General features: G+C 38.7%; 1 protein-coding gene across 1 annotated transcript in view; it reads right to left on the bottom strand.

The window, feature by feature from the left end:
* Positions 1-17,294, bottom strand: part of OCRL (OCRL inositol polyphosphate-5-phosphatase) — a 77,272-nt gene that overhangs the window by 30,944 nt on the left and 29,034 nt on the right. The window contains 6 exon segments of the mRNA XM_040635217.1: positions 5,359-5,594; positions 5,857-6,022; positions 6,664-6,774; positions 11,245-11,380; positions 13,103-13,212; positions 14,541-14,652. Coding sequence (XP_040491151.1) covers positions 5,359-5,594; positions 5,857-6,022; positions 6,664-6,774; positions 11,245-11,380; positions 13,103-13,212; positions 14,541-14,652 — 871 coding nt within the window.

Genomic DNA, 17,294 nt, shown 5'->3' with positions numbered 1-17,294 from the left:
GAATGCAAGTTGGTACAGCCACTCTGGAAAACAGTGTGGAGGTCCCTTAAAAAGTTAACAATTGAGCTACCCTATGACCCAGCCATTGCACTACTGGGTGTTTACCCCAAAGATACAGAGGTAGTGAAGAGAAGGGCCATATGCACCCCAATGTTCATAGCAGCAATGTCCACAATAGCTAAATCGTGGAAGGAGCCGAGATACCCTTCAACAGATGACCGGATTAAGAAGTTGTGGTCCATATATACAATGGAATATTACTCAGCTATCAGAAAGAACGAGTTCTCAACATTTGCTGCAACATGGACGGCACTGGAGGAGATAATGCTAAGTGAAATAAGTCAAGCAGAGAAAGACAACTATCATATGATTTCTCTCATCTATGGAACATAAGAACTAGGATGATCGGTAGGGGAAGAAAGGGATAAAGAAAGGGGGGGTAATCAGAAGGGGGAATGAAACATGAGAGACTATGGACTATGAGAAACAGACTGAGGGCCTCAGAGGGGAGAGGGGTGGGGGAATGGGATAGGTCGGTGATGGGTAGTAAGGAGGGCACGTATTGCATGGTGCACTGGGTGTTATACACAACTAATGAATCATCGAGCCTTACATCGGAATTGGGGATGTACTGTATGGTGACTAACATAATATAATAAAAAATCATTAAAAAAATGAATGGATAAAAGAGAAAACTCTGAAAGAAGAATCAAAAGGACTCTGATTAGATACTGGGGGAGGAGCAGCACATTTACATTGAGAGTTTACTTCTCTGGCTACAGGCACATAGTAGATGTAAATAACATTTATTTTAACACTAGGCCTGATTCTGAAAATAGAAACACCACTTAGCCTCCACTAATGAACAACATACTGCTAAGGTAGTCCTAAGGTTGCTGATAATCACTTAGTTCAACTGACCTACCCACTCTCTGCAAAAGGCTGTGTGTTGATAACATTTAAAAAGGGAACCTAATTCAGGATTCCCCAGTGGGGCAACCATGGCACGCTACAAATGCATTGCAAATCATTATTCACTCCAACATTCATCCATAGAGGAATTTTGCAAGTGGTAAATGCAGTTAAAATAATGTAAAAGAGACACTTAGAGGCAGATTCAAATTTAAAAATAAAAAGCAGGAAACTGAATGGATATCAAAGTTCTAGAAAGGATTCGTTCATATGAACTATAAAGAAACACAAACCATACACTTAACAGGATAAGGAATGAGTGGTTGGATCAGTAAGATGAAGTAAACAAATAGTGAAAAGATCACTGGGGACGGATTAATCACCAAGCTGTTATTCTTGTTATTTCAAACTTTGATACCGTTCTCCAAATAAACATGTCCCCAAGCAAATATAGTCTGTCCATCCATCCCTCAACCTTTTTTGTCTCTGTATCTACCAGCAACACCTTCAGCCAGATGTGGTAAGTTCAAACCTGGTCTCTCCATTAGTCCAGTCTATAAGCAACACCAGACTATTCCTCCAAATATTTCAATTTACAACTTCATACTACTCATAAAAGCATTCTGAGGGTTGTAGATGCCCTGTGACTTTAGCACAAACTCATCTGTTGACTTCAAGACTCTGTATCCCCTGCTTCCAACCCACCCAACCAGCTTCATATACTCTTTTCTTTAATCTTCACTCTTTCCAGGGAAATCTTACAATTTTTCATAAATGGTCTTTCTGCTTTTACCTTCTAACATTTATTCATGATGTCCCTTACACCTGGAAGGACCTGCTCACCCAATATGTTAATACATACTTCTTCAGTATGTGGACTTGACTCAAAATACTTCTATGATGAACCCCAAATCATTTTTCTAGTCCACTTTATTCTTATGTGCTGAATTTGTTTCTAGTTATGTTAATGTTACATAAATCAAATATTCAAAAAGCCAAAATAGGCTGATTCTGAGGTTGATTTTTATGGAAATTAGCTGGTCAATCAATAAGCTTTTATGGCATATAAGGCTTGAGTAAATGGCACAGGAATCTATTGTTAATACAAATTACAAGCTTCACAACTCTCATTCTAAATGCCTTTCCAAAATATTGATTTACCAAATACATTGGACATCAGCCAGTAAAACTAATGCTTAGATTACTGTTAACCAAATTCCCTATTAATCTTGATTTAGAATTTAGTCATATTGTATACATAAGTGAACTTTCAACACCACTAAATTACAGGAACCCACATAAACTCCGTAATACTTTGTATTCAATGTGTAATGAATATTGATGATTATGTGCTAGTTAATATGCTAGTTAATAAACCAGAAAAATCTATCTTTATTCTGGAAAAGAATAAAAATAATTACAAATTCTCCTCTGTTTGCCATTTGTGTAATTCCAACTACACTAGTAGCGGCAAAGTCACTATCATTGAGAAGGGCAAGAAAAATGAAAAGGATTTATGCCAGTTATTTCATTTCACATATGGTGGGAACAGGGTGTGGCATAAGAATCTTTCTGAAACAGTACATGGAAAGTCAACATAGGAACTGAACCCAAAATTTTAGAGTAAATAATATAATAGAGGATAATAGGTATCAATGGGATCTGAAATATCATTTTGGGTCTTGGAACAAATATGAACAAATATAAGAAAGCATTGCAGAAGGTCAAAATCAAGTCAAAACAGAATGGGAAGATATTACAAATGGGGTACAGATAATCTTAGATTTCTTGTTTATCGCCCCACACCTACATGGATAACTTCATCATCAATGAAATACAGGAATTAATAATACTGAAATGTGACTAAGGCTGTGGAAAGAATCAAAACACTATATTCTACAAAATAAAAGCTTTAAAAGAACAAACGATGACCACACACATACAATTTAATAAGAACTCAGAATTTAATAATGAAAAAATTATCAGGATTCTATTTTTTTAAACCTTGAATCATTTGTGCACAAAAACGGAGGAAAAGGGCTTCCTACAGACCCATTATTAACTCCATTAAAGATTTTGGCTACTTCCTATTCATGGTCAAACACTGAATTACCCGATAATATTTTAAACAAAATAAAACATTTTCACGCTGGTTGAGCCTCCTTCCAGTCACTCTAATTAATATAGGACAATTACAATAAAGGGTATCATAATGCCTCTGCCAACTCTGGCCAAAAATAAAACCAGTTTCCAGTTTAAAGGAAATAAAGTGAAAGGAAGGAGTATGAAAGGATTAAATTTAAACAGTTACCAAGAGGGAAGAGACAAATTTAGAAAATGGTGGATCCTTGATTGGGCAACTGTCCCGGACTATTTAAAAGTCAATGTCATTAAAGAAACAAAAGGGGAGAACTGTTCTACTCTAAAAGAGACTGCAGAGGGGTACCTGAGTGTCTCAGTCAGTTAAGCATCCGCCTCAGCTCAGGTCATGATCTGGGGGTCCTGGGATGGAGCCCTGCATTGGGTTCCCTGCTCAGCGGGGAGTCTGCTTCTCCCTCTGTCCCCCACCCCGCTTGTGCTCACTTTCGCTCTCTCAAATAAATAAAATTAAAAAAATAAATAAATAAAAGAGACTATAGAGACCTCACCAAAGGTATTACGTGAATCCAGATGAGTTTTTGGCTTCAAAAAGCTATCAAAAAATTCTTGGGACAACTGGAGAAACTGAAATATGGAGTGGCTAGTTTTCTTAGGCATAATAATGGTATTGTGCTTATAAAGAAATTGTCTTTTTTAAGAGAGGCAGGCTAACGTGTTCACCAGTGAAATGACATATTACTACTTCATTTCAAATGGTACAGCAAAAAAGAAAACAAAACAAAAAAAAACCACATCTGTATCTGTAAGGCATGTAGGGGTTCATTGTATTGTTCTTTCAATTTTTCAGCACATTTGCTGCTTTCATAATTAAAAGTTGGGAAAAAGAAAGCTGGGGAATGGTGTTTAGGATGGATGGAAGGGGGCAGTGAAAAAAAGGGGAAATTTCATTTGGAATATATCCTAAATGGTGAAATACTAAATTTGAAAGACAGAATATAGTGGTAAAAGAAAAACAAGTATCATAAGAAATAATAGAATACACGGATGTGAATTTCTAAAGAAAATGGTTCTCTCTCAAACAGAGGTAATACACCCAGTCATGAGGGCTCAAGGAAACAAGTATAATTCCAAGAAAGAATGCTGGGACTGGACTCAAGTGTTTTAATCTGCTATCTGAGTCATAGCTAAAACAATTCCATGGCAACGGAACAGATCACACTCAGACAAGCCAGCAGCCTGCCCGCTGGTCTAGCCCTCCTCACTAGATGATAAAATCACTGCTCTGGCGAGGCTGAAAGGATCAACATGAATACTAATAGCAATGATAAAGTATGGCTGTCACATCACCTCATTTTCTTTGGTAAAAGACCAAGAGTATGCTTTTATAGCCCAAAGAGGTTTGTACTCTTTGGGTGCAGCAATATTTTCATTTAGAAGAAAAGTTCTTAAGAGGATGAGCTTGTTACTGAATCAGTTTATGTTCCTGAAGATAATAAGCATTTCTTCCATAAGGGCACTGATATTAGAGCTTGGTGTCAGGGAGGGGAAATCCTACTCCTTGCCTTTGTTAAGTGAGTCCCATTAAATAAGCAGCACACTTCAGGGCACATTATTATCATCTGGGATGCTGATAAAATGCAGGTTCCTAAGCCCTGCGCCCCGTGACTGTGATTCCATTGCCAGAGGTGGAGGGGGTAGCGGCGGGGGCGGGGGGAGAATGTGTACTTGTTCAAGGACCCCTGGGGGACTCTGAGACAGGTACTCTGAGGTTCATTTACAGGTCTGGGCTGCAACATGCAGCCAAGTTTGGGATGAGATATGATGATACAGTGAGGAGTTACAGACTGGGAATCAGACATGTCGCTAACTTATTCCACTTTGGTCAAGTTCTTGTCTCCATGCCTCAGCTTTCTCATGTGTTTAATGAGGATAATACTGCCCCCCCCAATTACTGTACCTTGCATACATGCTAATTTATACAAGAGTGACTTAAAGTATGGTGACTAACGTAATATAATAAAAAAACATTAAAATAAAAAAAATTAAAGTATGAAGAGCATAACAAATAAACATTAGAACTTTTGGAAGGAAGCCTTTAATCTAATTCGGTGAATTTAGTATTACATATTATATTCCTGACAAGAGCCAATTACAGATGACTCTCTTCTCTTTCCTTTTAGGCTTAATCTAACGAAAGTAGTGCTAAAGTGACATTCTAGCTTTTATTTATCACCTGACAATTCTCCCAACCCCAACAAAAGAGAAAGCACAGAGACAATGAGGACATCCTTAAGTATTGTGAAAATTACATCTAGAGGAGGTCCCATGTCTTAGGATGTTTCTTACCAAGTCTATGAGTTTGGTGATGGGAACTTCTCGGATTGGTCTTTTCATTCGGCACAAAGCCTCTAAGGATGTACCAAAACAACTTGGGAGGTAATTTCCACTAATGGTCAAGAAGTAATCTTTGCCTCGATCCAGGTGAAGGACTAGAATGTCTTCAATCTTATCTTCCCCTGAATTCAGGATGGTCACAGAGTCTTTGCTGACATATACATCAAGGGAAATGTCCACTGTCTCATCTGAAATGTAAGAAATGACACATGGTAACAGAAACTTCTGGTGGAAGAGCAAAAGGGAGATGAGAACCAACAGAAGTAGTGTCTTCTAAAAAATCACCAAGTGATGGAGGAGACACTGGACATACAAAAGAGGTCTCCCCAATATAATGACAGTGAAGGTAAGACATGTGGTTAGAAAACAAGAAGTTAAACAAAGAGAGGCATGGGAGTCATGGGGAGATGGTACATTGCAAGCAGAGACAATGGTAAAGGGACAACTCACTTGGCTCCAAGTAGCCCTCAAAAGGTTCAGCCCGAAGCCATGGCTTGCAGTACTGGCTGTCATTAAGTTTAGGGATGAAAGAAAAATGGCAGGGAACCTGTCCATTGTTGCTGATCTGGAACTTCTCCTTTTGTAGTTGCCGAAACTTCACATTCTCAAACACAAACTGGGGAATAACAGACAGACACAAACATGCATCACTAGTAGGGGGAGTATGTCAGTTGGATTATTCCATAGAGAATATGAATAAGAATAAAGTAATTATTAACCAGGTGCACAACTGCTGTATATATTCACCACGTGGGCCAGCTGTACACCATGCTCTCTCATTTCTTACTGTATTCACACCAGCAGAGGAGGAATTAGGCAGCTCTTGCTACTTCTCTAAGCTACTCTGATTGTTCCTGAGATCCTAAGAGGGTAACCCAACCTTGGGTCAGGACATTCATCCAGTGACCAAGTAAGTCCTGGTTCCTGAGATATGAATTAACCAGCAACTCTGAAATATTAAATAAGAGCAGCTAACATCTGAGGGCTTACTTCGTGCCAGGAGCTGTTTTAAGAGCTTCACATGTATTAACCTGTGTAATCCTCACAACCACCCCTTGAACCAGAAAAGGAAACCGTGGCTCTGAGAGAGTTAGACATGCACCTCTAAATGACAGTGCTGGAATCAGAATGGAGGCAGTTTGACTCCAGCACACACGGTTCTCACCACTTTGCTGTGCCACCTTCTCTACCAAACGTGGTTTCCCCTGTACTAACCACGATGGGCAGTAGATGGGGAAGCCATGTATTTTTGCTCACCTCCCTCCTGCTGAGTTCTAAGGAAGGAAGGAAGTCATTTTCCATCCTGTCCATAATGCGTACAATATCTTCAAACACTTTCCGATACCTCCGTTCATCCACAACCTTCACCTGCAAGAAAATAAACCCTTTTCAGTCTTACGTGCTCCTAGCTCATCTTCCCTTGAGATTACCTAACAATTTAAAATGGGTTTTTAGAGCAATCATTTAAAATAAACTGTGGTGCAAACAACATCCTCAAACACTTTCTGAAATATCACTCCATCCACAACTTTCACCTCAAAGAAAACAGATCCTTATTTTAGTCTTGTGTGCTCTCAGCTTGAATCTCTAAGAGTCTAACAATTTTTTAAATGTCACTAAAACAAATATAAATTAAAGTAAGCATTACAGCGTTACCCACTTTATGGTAAAGGTAAGGTTAATTGGTTAACTTCCTGGAAAAGTTAAACCTCGGTGCTAAGAAGCTTGGCAGTAATATTTGGGAAAAATATTTTCTTGCTCCATTGTTAAGTTATTTGGTGGTGGGGGAAATGTGACAATTGTGGTAAAAATTATTTCCTGCATTGCACAAAATAAGTTGTCAAAACATACCTAGTACCATTTCTAACAATGATCACAAAGCATGGTGAAACAGCAGAAAAAATGATTAAAGCATTTAGTTCTATTAGCTGCTATGCACAATGCCAAGAATCATAACATCAATGCACAGATTATATAATGATAAAGGTGTGTTAGTAAATAGATCCTATGGCCACTTTAGAAAACAGCCAATACAAAATGCCCTAGATTAGAGTTAAAAGCATGACAACGGACAAAGAGATCATTTCGGCTAACAGGTCAAAAACATCTCCCATCTGACACAGCACATTCAGCTTCCTGATATAGCTGTGGGTTTTTTTCACTATTAAAACTTCATACAAATCAATGCCAAAAATGAACATAATTAACATAGCACTGTAACTTACTGAGGTCCTGGTTTCTTTTTAGAATATGAAACTTCACAAATTCAGTATAAAAAAAAAAGGACTGACGCATGTAGAAGAGGTTGTAAATCAAATGTGGAAAATAAGAGCATCAAAGCTGAGCCAAATAGCTCAAAGACTGGGAAGGGTTTTATGTATCTAAACCATAGCGCTTAGAGACCCAAGGAGCAAGCAATTGCTGGTGGCACCAGAGTCCACACCACAGTGTCAGGTTAAGAGGAATTTTATACTTTTAAAATATTTTAATAAAATTTTGCAACTTGTTTTTTCATAAGTATTTTACATGTGTCATCTTTTCACAACAACCTGCAAAGCTACCAAATCAAGGATTATTCTTCTTTTTTTTTTTTTTTTTTTAAAGATTTTATTTATTTATTTGACAGAGATAGAGACAGCCAGCGAGAGAGGGAACACAAGCAGGAGGAGTGGGAGAGGAAGAAGCAGGCTCATAGCGGAGGAGCCTGATGTGGGGCTCGATCCCGGAACGCCAGGATCACGCCCTGAGCCGAAGGCAGGTGCCTAAACGCTGTGCCACCCAGGCGCCCCAAGGATTATTCTTCTGATTGCTGAGAATATCAAGATAGAAAAAGATCAACTAAGTTGCTCACTGCCACAGTTAATACCAGAAGTTATATCTGGACCTCTAGTGGAAGACCCTTTCCAAAACACCAGGTACACAACAGGATCAATTCAGGTAGGGCTTAAAAATACAGATGCCTTGACCTACTGTGGTTTTTAAAAGCTCTCTAGGCAATTTCTATGTCTATGCAACAGATCCCATTACCAAGTACCAGGGTAGAAACCCTATCTCAGCTTAATCTCAGCCAGCCCACAGCAAGTCTTCTAAAGTTAATTGGCCATTGAGCACTTGGTCCCTTTGTTAACAGTCACTGATGACAATGGTGGTAAAAATATAATGTGTTTTTTAAAGCCTCTAATCATAGCATGCCCACGAGACCAAAATATGGGGTGACTACTCAATAAACTCAAAGCCTTTCCTCAGTAGTTTATCATGATCATATACCCCTTAATGGCACATCAAGGATAATGAAGGGGAAAAACACCTTAGAATGTCACCACCTGATACACCCACTTTAGAAAAGGAAATTACCAACAAAATTAGGAATTAAGAATGAGCTAGATGATCAATGAGCTAGATCTTTGTGGAATAACATGGGTAGCTCTCCAAGACACACCACTGAAATTTTTTTAAAAGCAAGCTGCAGACCAATACACAGTATGAGACCATTTATAATATTTGCACCAACACACAGAACAATACTCTGTTGTGTATGGGTCAACAGAAAAACATATACAATAGTCTAGAACTGTGCTGTTTAAGATAATAGCCAAAAGCCACATATGTACATTTAAATATACATTACTTCAAATTAAATAAAATAGAAAATTCAGCTCTCTCGGTCACACTAGCCACACTTCAAGTGATCAAGAGTCACCTGAAGTCAGCAGTATTGCACTGGACAGTATAGATCTGTAACATTTCCATCACCACAGAAACACCTACTGGACTGTGCTGGTCTACAAAGATATAAATTCAAAACGGTAGTTGGCCTGGCTGGGAAGTGGGGATTTTGGGCAAAGGTAGGAGGGGGGGATAGAACAAGGATTGAAGAATTCCAGCCTTATCTGTAAATTTTGCTTACATTTTTTTTTATTTTAAAGAAAAAGCACTTTTGAATTCCTGTGCAATTTAAGTAGTTTTAAAAACTAGAAAGGCAGACCTTTAAATATCCTGCTAGGAGCTCTGGATTAATATGTGTAATTATTACAAATATTCCAAAGTTCTGAAAAGAAATACAAACAAAAAAGCCAAGCATAGCTGATTAAACCAAAAAGGTTAGTGTCTGGGGAAAGACACCTTTTTAAAAATGGATTAAGAGAATTCAAATGAAGAAAACAGGACAGCCCACAAGTACAAACAAGAAATTGGGTGGGCTACAAGTAGTATCTAAAGATTTTTCTAGTCAGTAAGTTCTTTGGAACTATAGAGGCATTGTGGGGTTAGTGGAAAGAACATCTATAGGCTTGGGAGTTAAATAGATAAGATTTGAATCTTAGCATTCCTTCTAGTTGAATGCTTATAAAGAAGTTATTTAAACTCATCGGTTCTCCATTTGCTCATCTGTTAAATGAGAAATGTTTAACTCAAAGCACTGTTGTGAGAAGTAAATGAGAGGTGTGTCAATTGTCCAGTACAGTCCCCGGCACATACTAGCTACTATCTGAGAAATACTTACTATTATTTACTATTATTTTAAAATTTCAAAATGGACAAAGTCAAGCCACAATTGCCTTGATAAAATGTAGACTGTATTCTAAAACCAAGACCTAATTTTGTAAATAAAGGAAATACCTCAAAGTCATTTCCCTTTAAGACAGGAGTAGGACAAGGCAAGTTGGTGATAATCTGAGAAGCCAAAAGAATCAACATATACATCTATTATGTTCTTCACATGTCTTACCTCATTAATACTTGTAAGTAGTACCATTGTTATCCCCATTTTATAGAGGAGGAAACTGAGGCACAGGATTGCTACATAAATTTTCCATGGTTACATAGTTAGAAAGTGGTTGAACTGGGATGCAAATCTAAGCAGTCTATCTATAAAGCCCACTCTATCAAGCACTGCACTTTATAGATTCTGACAGATTACATGACTGCAGGTCTGGAAAATCTACAAGAAATAATCTTAATGTACTAGCTGTAATAAACCAGTAAGATCCCAAGACATAACCTGTATACTATTAACATGCAGCTAAAATATACAATGTGAAAACAAAAACTACCCACAACAGAGACAAAAAAAATTAAATAACTGGCCATCAATCCAGCCCAGGATGCAACAGAGTTAAAGAAAAATTTAAAAATTGAGCTCTGGGGGCACCTGGGTGACACGGTCGGTTAAGTGTCTGACTCTTGGTTTCTGCTCAGGTAATGATCTCGGGGTCCTGGGATTGAGCCCCGTACCAGGCTCCACACACTTGGCATGGGATCTGCTTCAGATTCTCTCTCCCTCTCCCTCTGCCCCTCCTGCTCATGCTCCCTCTTTCTCTAAGATACATAAATAAATCTTTAAAAAAAGTTTAAAACTTGTGCTCCTGGACACAGGAAGATTTCACTAATAGTATGGCTGACAACATGCCTTTTAAGGTAAAATACAGATTTGGTTGTATGCTGACCAGTCTACGCTTTTGCTCCTGCTGTCCCCATCCCTATACCTGGAACCTCTCTCTCAGGGCTTCCCCTCCTTACTATTTATCTGATGAGAGGCTACTCAATCTTTAAAACCTAGCTTCTAACTCTTCCTTATGTTTAACAACTTTAGGAGGCTAAGGTTACCACCCAGCCATTATGCAGCACGAGAAACATCTGTGTCACTAAAAGGCTTCGCACATTAAGAACCATATGGACAGCATTTAGGAGGGCTGAGGGCACTAATTTCTCAGTGTTGCAAATGATAATTTGGTTATGGTAACATTTATGGCTCAGTGAACTACTGATCTGTTCTGAGTCTAAATAATGTTCTAAGAATACTTAACACACAAACAAATAAATGAACAAACAAGTGTTTACCCCAATATGGAAGAGGGCGCTAACAGGCTTGTGGTCACTGGTTTTTAGTTCCATGTGACTCCGGTAATGAAGCTGATTAACATTTGTTCCTCTCCAAAGAATCCGGTCACACCAGGCTGGAACCCGACATTTTCCACTGCAAATAAAGAAAGAAAGTATAAAGGGAACATACCACACAAGAATGTAATACCTACCACATTGGTTCAGACCTGGGTTAGGCCATCTTTTATATGCTTGCCCTTCCCTAATGATCCCAACTATAATATTCCCTACTATATTCAAGCTCTGTAAAGGGTCTGGGTCTGCTTGTTTGCCATTGAATTCCCAACCTCTAGCACATTATCTTGTGCAAAGTGGGTGCTCAATGAATAGTTATCTAATGAATGAATAAACAGCGCTCCCAAAATTAGCATTACATCTTCAACAACGTTGCCCCAGGGGAAAATATAATAGCCCCTTCTTAAAATATCCTCAGAAGGTCAGGATTATATCCAGCACACGTTGCTCGATGAACTGCAATGACATTTCACAACAGATAGACAACTAATAAAAATCTAAGAATCCAATCCTATATTCCAAGACTGGGCTTAATTTCTGGAGATAAGTAATAGTAGAAAGTTCCCCTTTAAACCTAGACTTTCATGACAAGTCTAGCTCCTTCAAACAGAGATGAACTAACATCTAAGCATGCAAGTCTAAACATATAACAGCCTATAGATTACCAACATTAGGAAAAAATCCCATTCATCATTTTATTAAGATAAGCAACACCTTGTACACCTGATCCAGAAGGTGACACAAATAAGTTCTTATCAGTAGCTCTTCAACTGACTCTCAAGTCAGGTGAGTGGGAGAAACAAGGTGAAGTGTACAAGATCTGTCAGTGTCACTTTTCACTTGCTGACCAGTTCCCTCAGGGCACAGGGGTACAGACTCCTCTCCACCCCACCCTAGTGCTCTGAGTCTAAAGAAGCTGAATATACCCAGAGATTTTCTTTCTCTTTGAAGCTTCTGGGCTCAGCCAGCTAGGACACCATAGGAAACAGACAGATAGCAGGTAGAGGACAAATAGTTACGAGGAACATACTGACAGGGGCGCTTTGCTGGGGGTAATTAGGAAATCAAAGCCCCCCCCCCACACTAGACAATGGTTCTTAGCTTTCTCTGGCAGTTGCAGAGGTTGGGCAGGTATCAGTATTTTTTTTAAAGATTTTATTTATTTATTCGACAGAGATAGAGACAGCCAGCGAGAGAGGAAACACAAGCAGGGGGAGTGGGAGAGGAAGAAGCAGGCTCATAGTGGAGGAGCCTGATGTGGGGCTCGATCCCATAACGCCGGGATCACACCCTGAGCCGAAGGCAGACGCTTAACCGCTGTGCCACCCAGGCGCCCCCAGGCATCAGTATTTTTAAAAGTCCCCCAAGAGATTCTAATGTGCAGTCAGGACTGAGAACCACTGTGCTGGAAGATCCTTTCATGGCTCACTTTCTGGTGTTCTGAGTTAAGGAGCTGAGAAACAATTTGGAAAGAAACATTCAGAACAGGACAATCAGTAAGGAAATAGGGGTGGAATCAGGAAGGTAAAAATCTAAGCAAGTCTGTTTAGATGACAGAAATAAGGCACTGCAGGCAGCCCATAAAACTTCAACAGCCCTGACATAGAAGTAATACTTTCTTAAGATAAGCTCACCTTTGAGTACACATGAATTAAAACTCCTCTGTAATAGCACTGAGCCATTAAGCTTTTATATCTGCTTCTGGCATGACTGAAAAAATTCCCAGCCCTTCAGCAACATAGAGGGATAGAAATAAGACCAAGCCTGAACCCACTCCAGGAGGAGGTTCTTGTTACTTTACCTGGAATCCCATCGGTCTGTTTTAGAGTCATACTTATAAGTGGGGATAAACTTGATTTCACCTTCGGTGAAGTCAGCAAAAGCTTTTTTCTGTGTGCGCTGAATATTTAGCTAGAGATAGAAAGAAGCATCACATAAGCAGGGTAACACCATCTTAATACAAGTGATAATCAGGTTGATCAGCCATTTCTAACTATCTAGTTCCACAGCCTTTGCAACTGTCAGATACATAAATAAAATTTCTGTACCTTGTGAAATAAAATCTTGCCATTCCCATAGCATCTAAACTCACCCACAGATAGGATGCTCATTATGAGCACATCACTAACTTTTTATTGCTAACAGTCATCGGGTAAAATGGAAAAATGAAATACGAATAATCGTTAAGTTCTCTGAAGTTGGACAGGAACCATCTACCACAATTTTAATTAAAAAAAACAAAACATACCAATGTTGAATGGATAACTCCAAAAGCCAAATTGTTACGGATCATTCTGAAAGTTATCCTCACTCAAATACTTCACCAGAATTACATAAGACTCAGAATTTATTCAAACTGTACCCCTTTTGGAAACATGACAGAGGAAGAAATGTAAAGAAATTCGCCAGCCAACCTCAATATGAAGAAAGATACAGCAAAAAAAGGCTCACTATAAAAAACCACTCGACTACAAAACTCCTAAATTTTTACTATGTCTGAAGGTCAAAAAGGCTTACATAAGGATTTAAAGACATTAAAATCAAATTGAAGCATTTTCTTCCCTCTATAAGCATTCACTTTTAGCAACCAGTATCCATAAGCTGAAGTAAAAATTCAAGTCATGTGCCAGGTTCCAAGGCAAATTTACAGAAAACTAGGTTCCTGAATATCAAGTTTTATATAAATGTTACCAAATCAATGCTTTGCCCACAGGTTTTAACATTTATAAGCCAGATATCCCCAACTTCTCAATCAGTTTCCATTAGACCACAATCTGTTATTTATCCCAAACTCCTCTTCTGTTCTTCCGAATCCCCTCACAGGGCCTCCCTCTTTTACCTCCACACTGCTGCTAAGCCCGCCAAGTAATCATAGAACAACTTTCCCTGTTCCATCTGCCAAACCATATCAACATAGCTGAAGGCCCACTTCCTCCAGGAAGTACTCTTCAATTAACCCCACCTATTCTCCAACTATTTATATAAATCCAAAATCTCTTCTTCATAAACACAATGAACAAAAGTTATATTTACTTTTTTATCTCCCCTGTTCTATCCAAGCAGCTAATAAAAGCACTACAAACCTTGTGTGTATTTGCTGCATTGCTAGTAACACCATTTTCCCAGGACAATGAGACCTTATCCCTAGAGTAAGACACACCTCCCGCACACGTATCTCATAAACCTAACAATTTTATCTGCCATCTAGGAAAGTACCTATAACATGAAAATTTACTTACCTGGTCAAATTTCAAGAGTCTCTGAAGATCATTCTTGTTAATAAGACTCTTCACTTCACTGGCATCAGGCATACAAAGTCTATAGTTCAAATCTCCCAACCAGATGACAACACTGAAGATCAAGAAATACATGAACAGGAGTAGCAATAATTAGCATAAAAAGTCAATCAGAAAATTGAGAGAAGAAAACTAGGTAGATGATTGATAAGGATTCATTTATCACTACCTGAGACAAAGGGTTTAAGCTGTAACTTATCCTCTGGAGGGAGTACACCTGAGAAGGACTAGGGATTACCAAATAGGTGGGAAGATAGGCACTCCATACATAAAGAACAAAGATAGGGAAATACAGTGTATATGAGGGATTCAGAAGCCAAGGAGTTAACTGCCTAAAAGCAGCATGTAGTTTATTTGCTGGACTAGTGCCAAAATTTTGTCTGGCTGCCTGCCAGGTCTCCAGGGGAAGAGAATCTGAACATTTTCTGCCTCTCTGAGCCCTGACATTCTGCAGGCTCTCCACTAAGGTCTGCGTGGTCTAAATGACAGCTCTCCCAGCCAGGACCCTAGCAAAAGGAGGCCCACAGCTCTCCACTATAGCCAATCTGCCTATCTCTGCCTCAATCCACAGTCCAAGTCCCAGGTAGGAAGGAGACTGGCTTGCTACAGGATACTCAGGCTCCCAATCACGGCAACAGGCCCCTAGATGTGCTGAGAGCCCCCACAGGGGAGACCCTGAAATTATAACACTAAAAGGGATTCTCCTTTTTTAGCTATTGTGGACAATGCTGCTATGAACATTGGGGTGCATATGGCCCTTCTCTTTACTACAATAGCTAAATTGTGGAGGGAGCCGAGATGCCCTTCAACAGATGACTGGATTAAGAAGATGTGGTCCATATATACAATGGAATATTACTCAGCCATCAGAAAGAACGATTACACAACATTTGCAGCAACATGGATGGGACTGGAGGAGATTATGCTAAGTGAAATAAGTCAAGCAGAGAAAGACAATTATCATATGGTTTCACTCATTTATGGAACATAAGAAGTAGGAAGATTGGTAGGAGAAGAAAGGGAAGAATGAAGGGGGGGTAAACAGAAGGGGGAATGAACCATGAGAGACTGTGGACTCTGGGAAACAAAGTGAGGGCTTCAGAGGGGAGGGGAGTGGGGGATTGGGATAGGCCGGTGATGGAGAGTAAGGAGGGCACATATTGCATGGTGCACTGGGTGTTATACGCAAATAATGAATCATGGAACATTGCATCAAAAACTGGGGACGTACTGTATGGTGACTAATATAACAAAATAAAAATAAAAAAAGAAAGAAAACGCTCCCAGTTCCCCATTCCAGTGTGGCTCTCCCCACCTCTTTGACAAATTATTAGACATATGCTAGAATGTTACAACTTTTAAACATTTTCTACATTCCATATTAATCCCTACCATTTTTTTTGTTTAGAATCTATTTTAGCTTATTGTTTTATCATTCAGTAACTTTTTTCACTTTATGCATCCTATTAAAAGTTACATTTTTTGTGGGTCAAAAAAAAAAAAAAGGGGATTCTCCTTGTGAGCTATCTCAAGTCCTGAATGGGTCTCTCTGCCAATCTTAAATGCAACATAAAATTTCTGGAATTCTGAGGAAATAAATTTAAGGAATTTCAGGGCAACTTTTTATTAATGTCAAGGCCTTGACTTTACTAACATGAAACAGAATTGTACGTTATCCTAATTGTTGAGACAATACGGAAACAGGTCAGTATCGCTACCCTTCCCTACTCTTTCCTCAATTACCCTACTCTACTGATTCTAATATCCTAAGTTATTTTTTGTTTTCCTACTAAATCCCATCTCAAACCACTCTCTCAGAATTTCAATTACCATTATTAATTTTTGACAATTAATCATTTTCTACCACCCATTCCACCCCTTAACTGATTTCTGCTTCTATCCTTATTAAGTCCTATTCTCCATGAACCTTTCTCTCCTATTATCCTATTGACCCATTCTTGTCTAAATCTCCACTGCCCCTATTCTTAATGATTCACAGCCACTAAAAAGAATATATACGTGTATATATATAAAATATAGTACATACATAATATAGACATTTACATAGGTAATGTTGTACACACACACACACACACACACACACACACACGCACACACTGGCTTGGAAAGAGACCCACAATAATAGGACAATATAGTTCTATATAATAAGCGTGCATGTGTTTTTATGCATATAGAGAAAGGTCTAGAACAGCACTATTCAAAGGAAATAAAATACACATCACAGATGTAATTTTAAATTTTTTAGTAGCTGCATTTAAAAGGTAAAATAAACAAGTAAAAATAACTTAACAATAAATTTCATTTAACTCAATATATCCAGATCATTTCAACATGTAATCAATATTGAAAAACTGAGGTATTTTACATTTTTCCTACTAAGTCTCTGAAATCCAATGTACAGTTTATGCTTACAGCACATCTCAATTTGGTCTAGCCACTTTCAAGTGTCCAATAGCCACTAACAGCTACTGGCTGTCACATTGGACAGCATAGTTCCAGGATACACAGCAAACTGTTAATAACAGTTTCCTCTGAGAGACTGGCTGGGGAGAGCAGAGTGATTTCTACTTTTAATTTTATCTTTTATTACATTTACAATGAACATTTTGATTTTATAATAAAAACTGACTCTAGCTGACAGACACCTCCAGCATTACTCTTACATGGCCACTAACA

Source organism: Ursus maritimus, assembly GCF_017311325.1.
Source record: "Ursus maritimus isolate PB19 chromosome X unlocalized genomic scaffold, ASM1731132v1 scaffold_X1, whole genome shotgun sequence".
In the NCBI taxonomy this organism is placed as follows: Eukaryota; Metazoa; Chordata; class Mammalia; order Carnivora; family Ursidae; genus Ursus; species Ursus maritimus.
The sequence above is the reverse complement of the archived record's forward strand: the minus strand, read 5'-3'. Positions and strand labels throughout refer to the sequence as shown.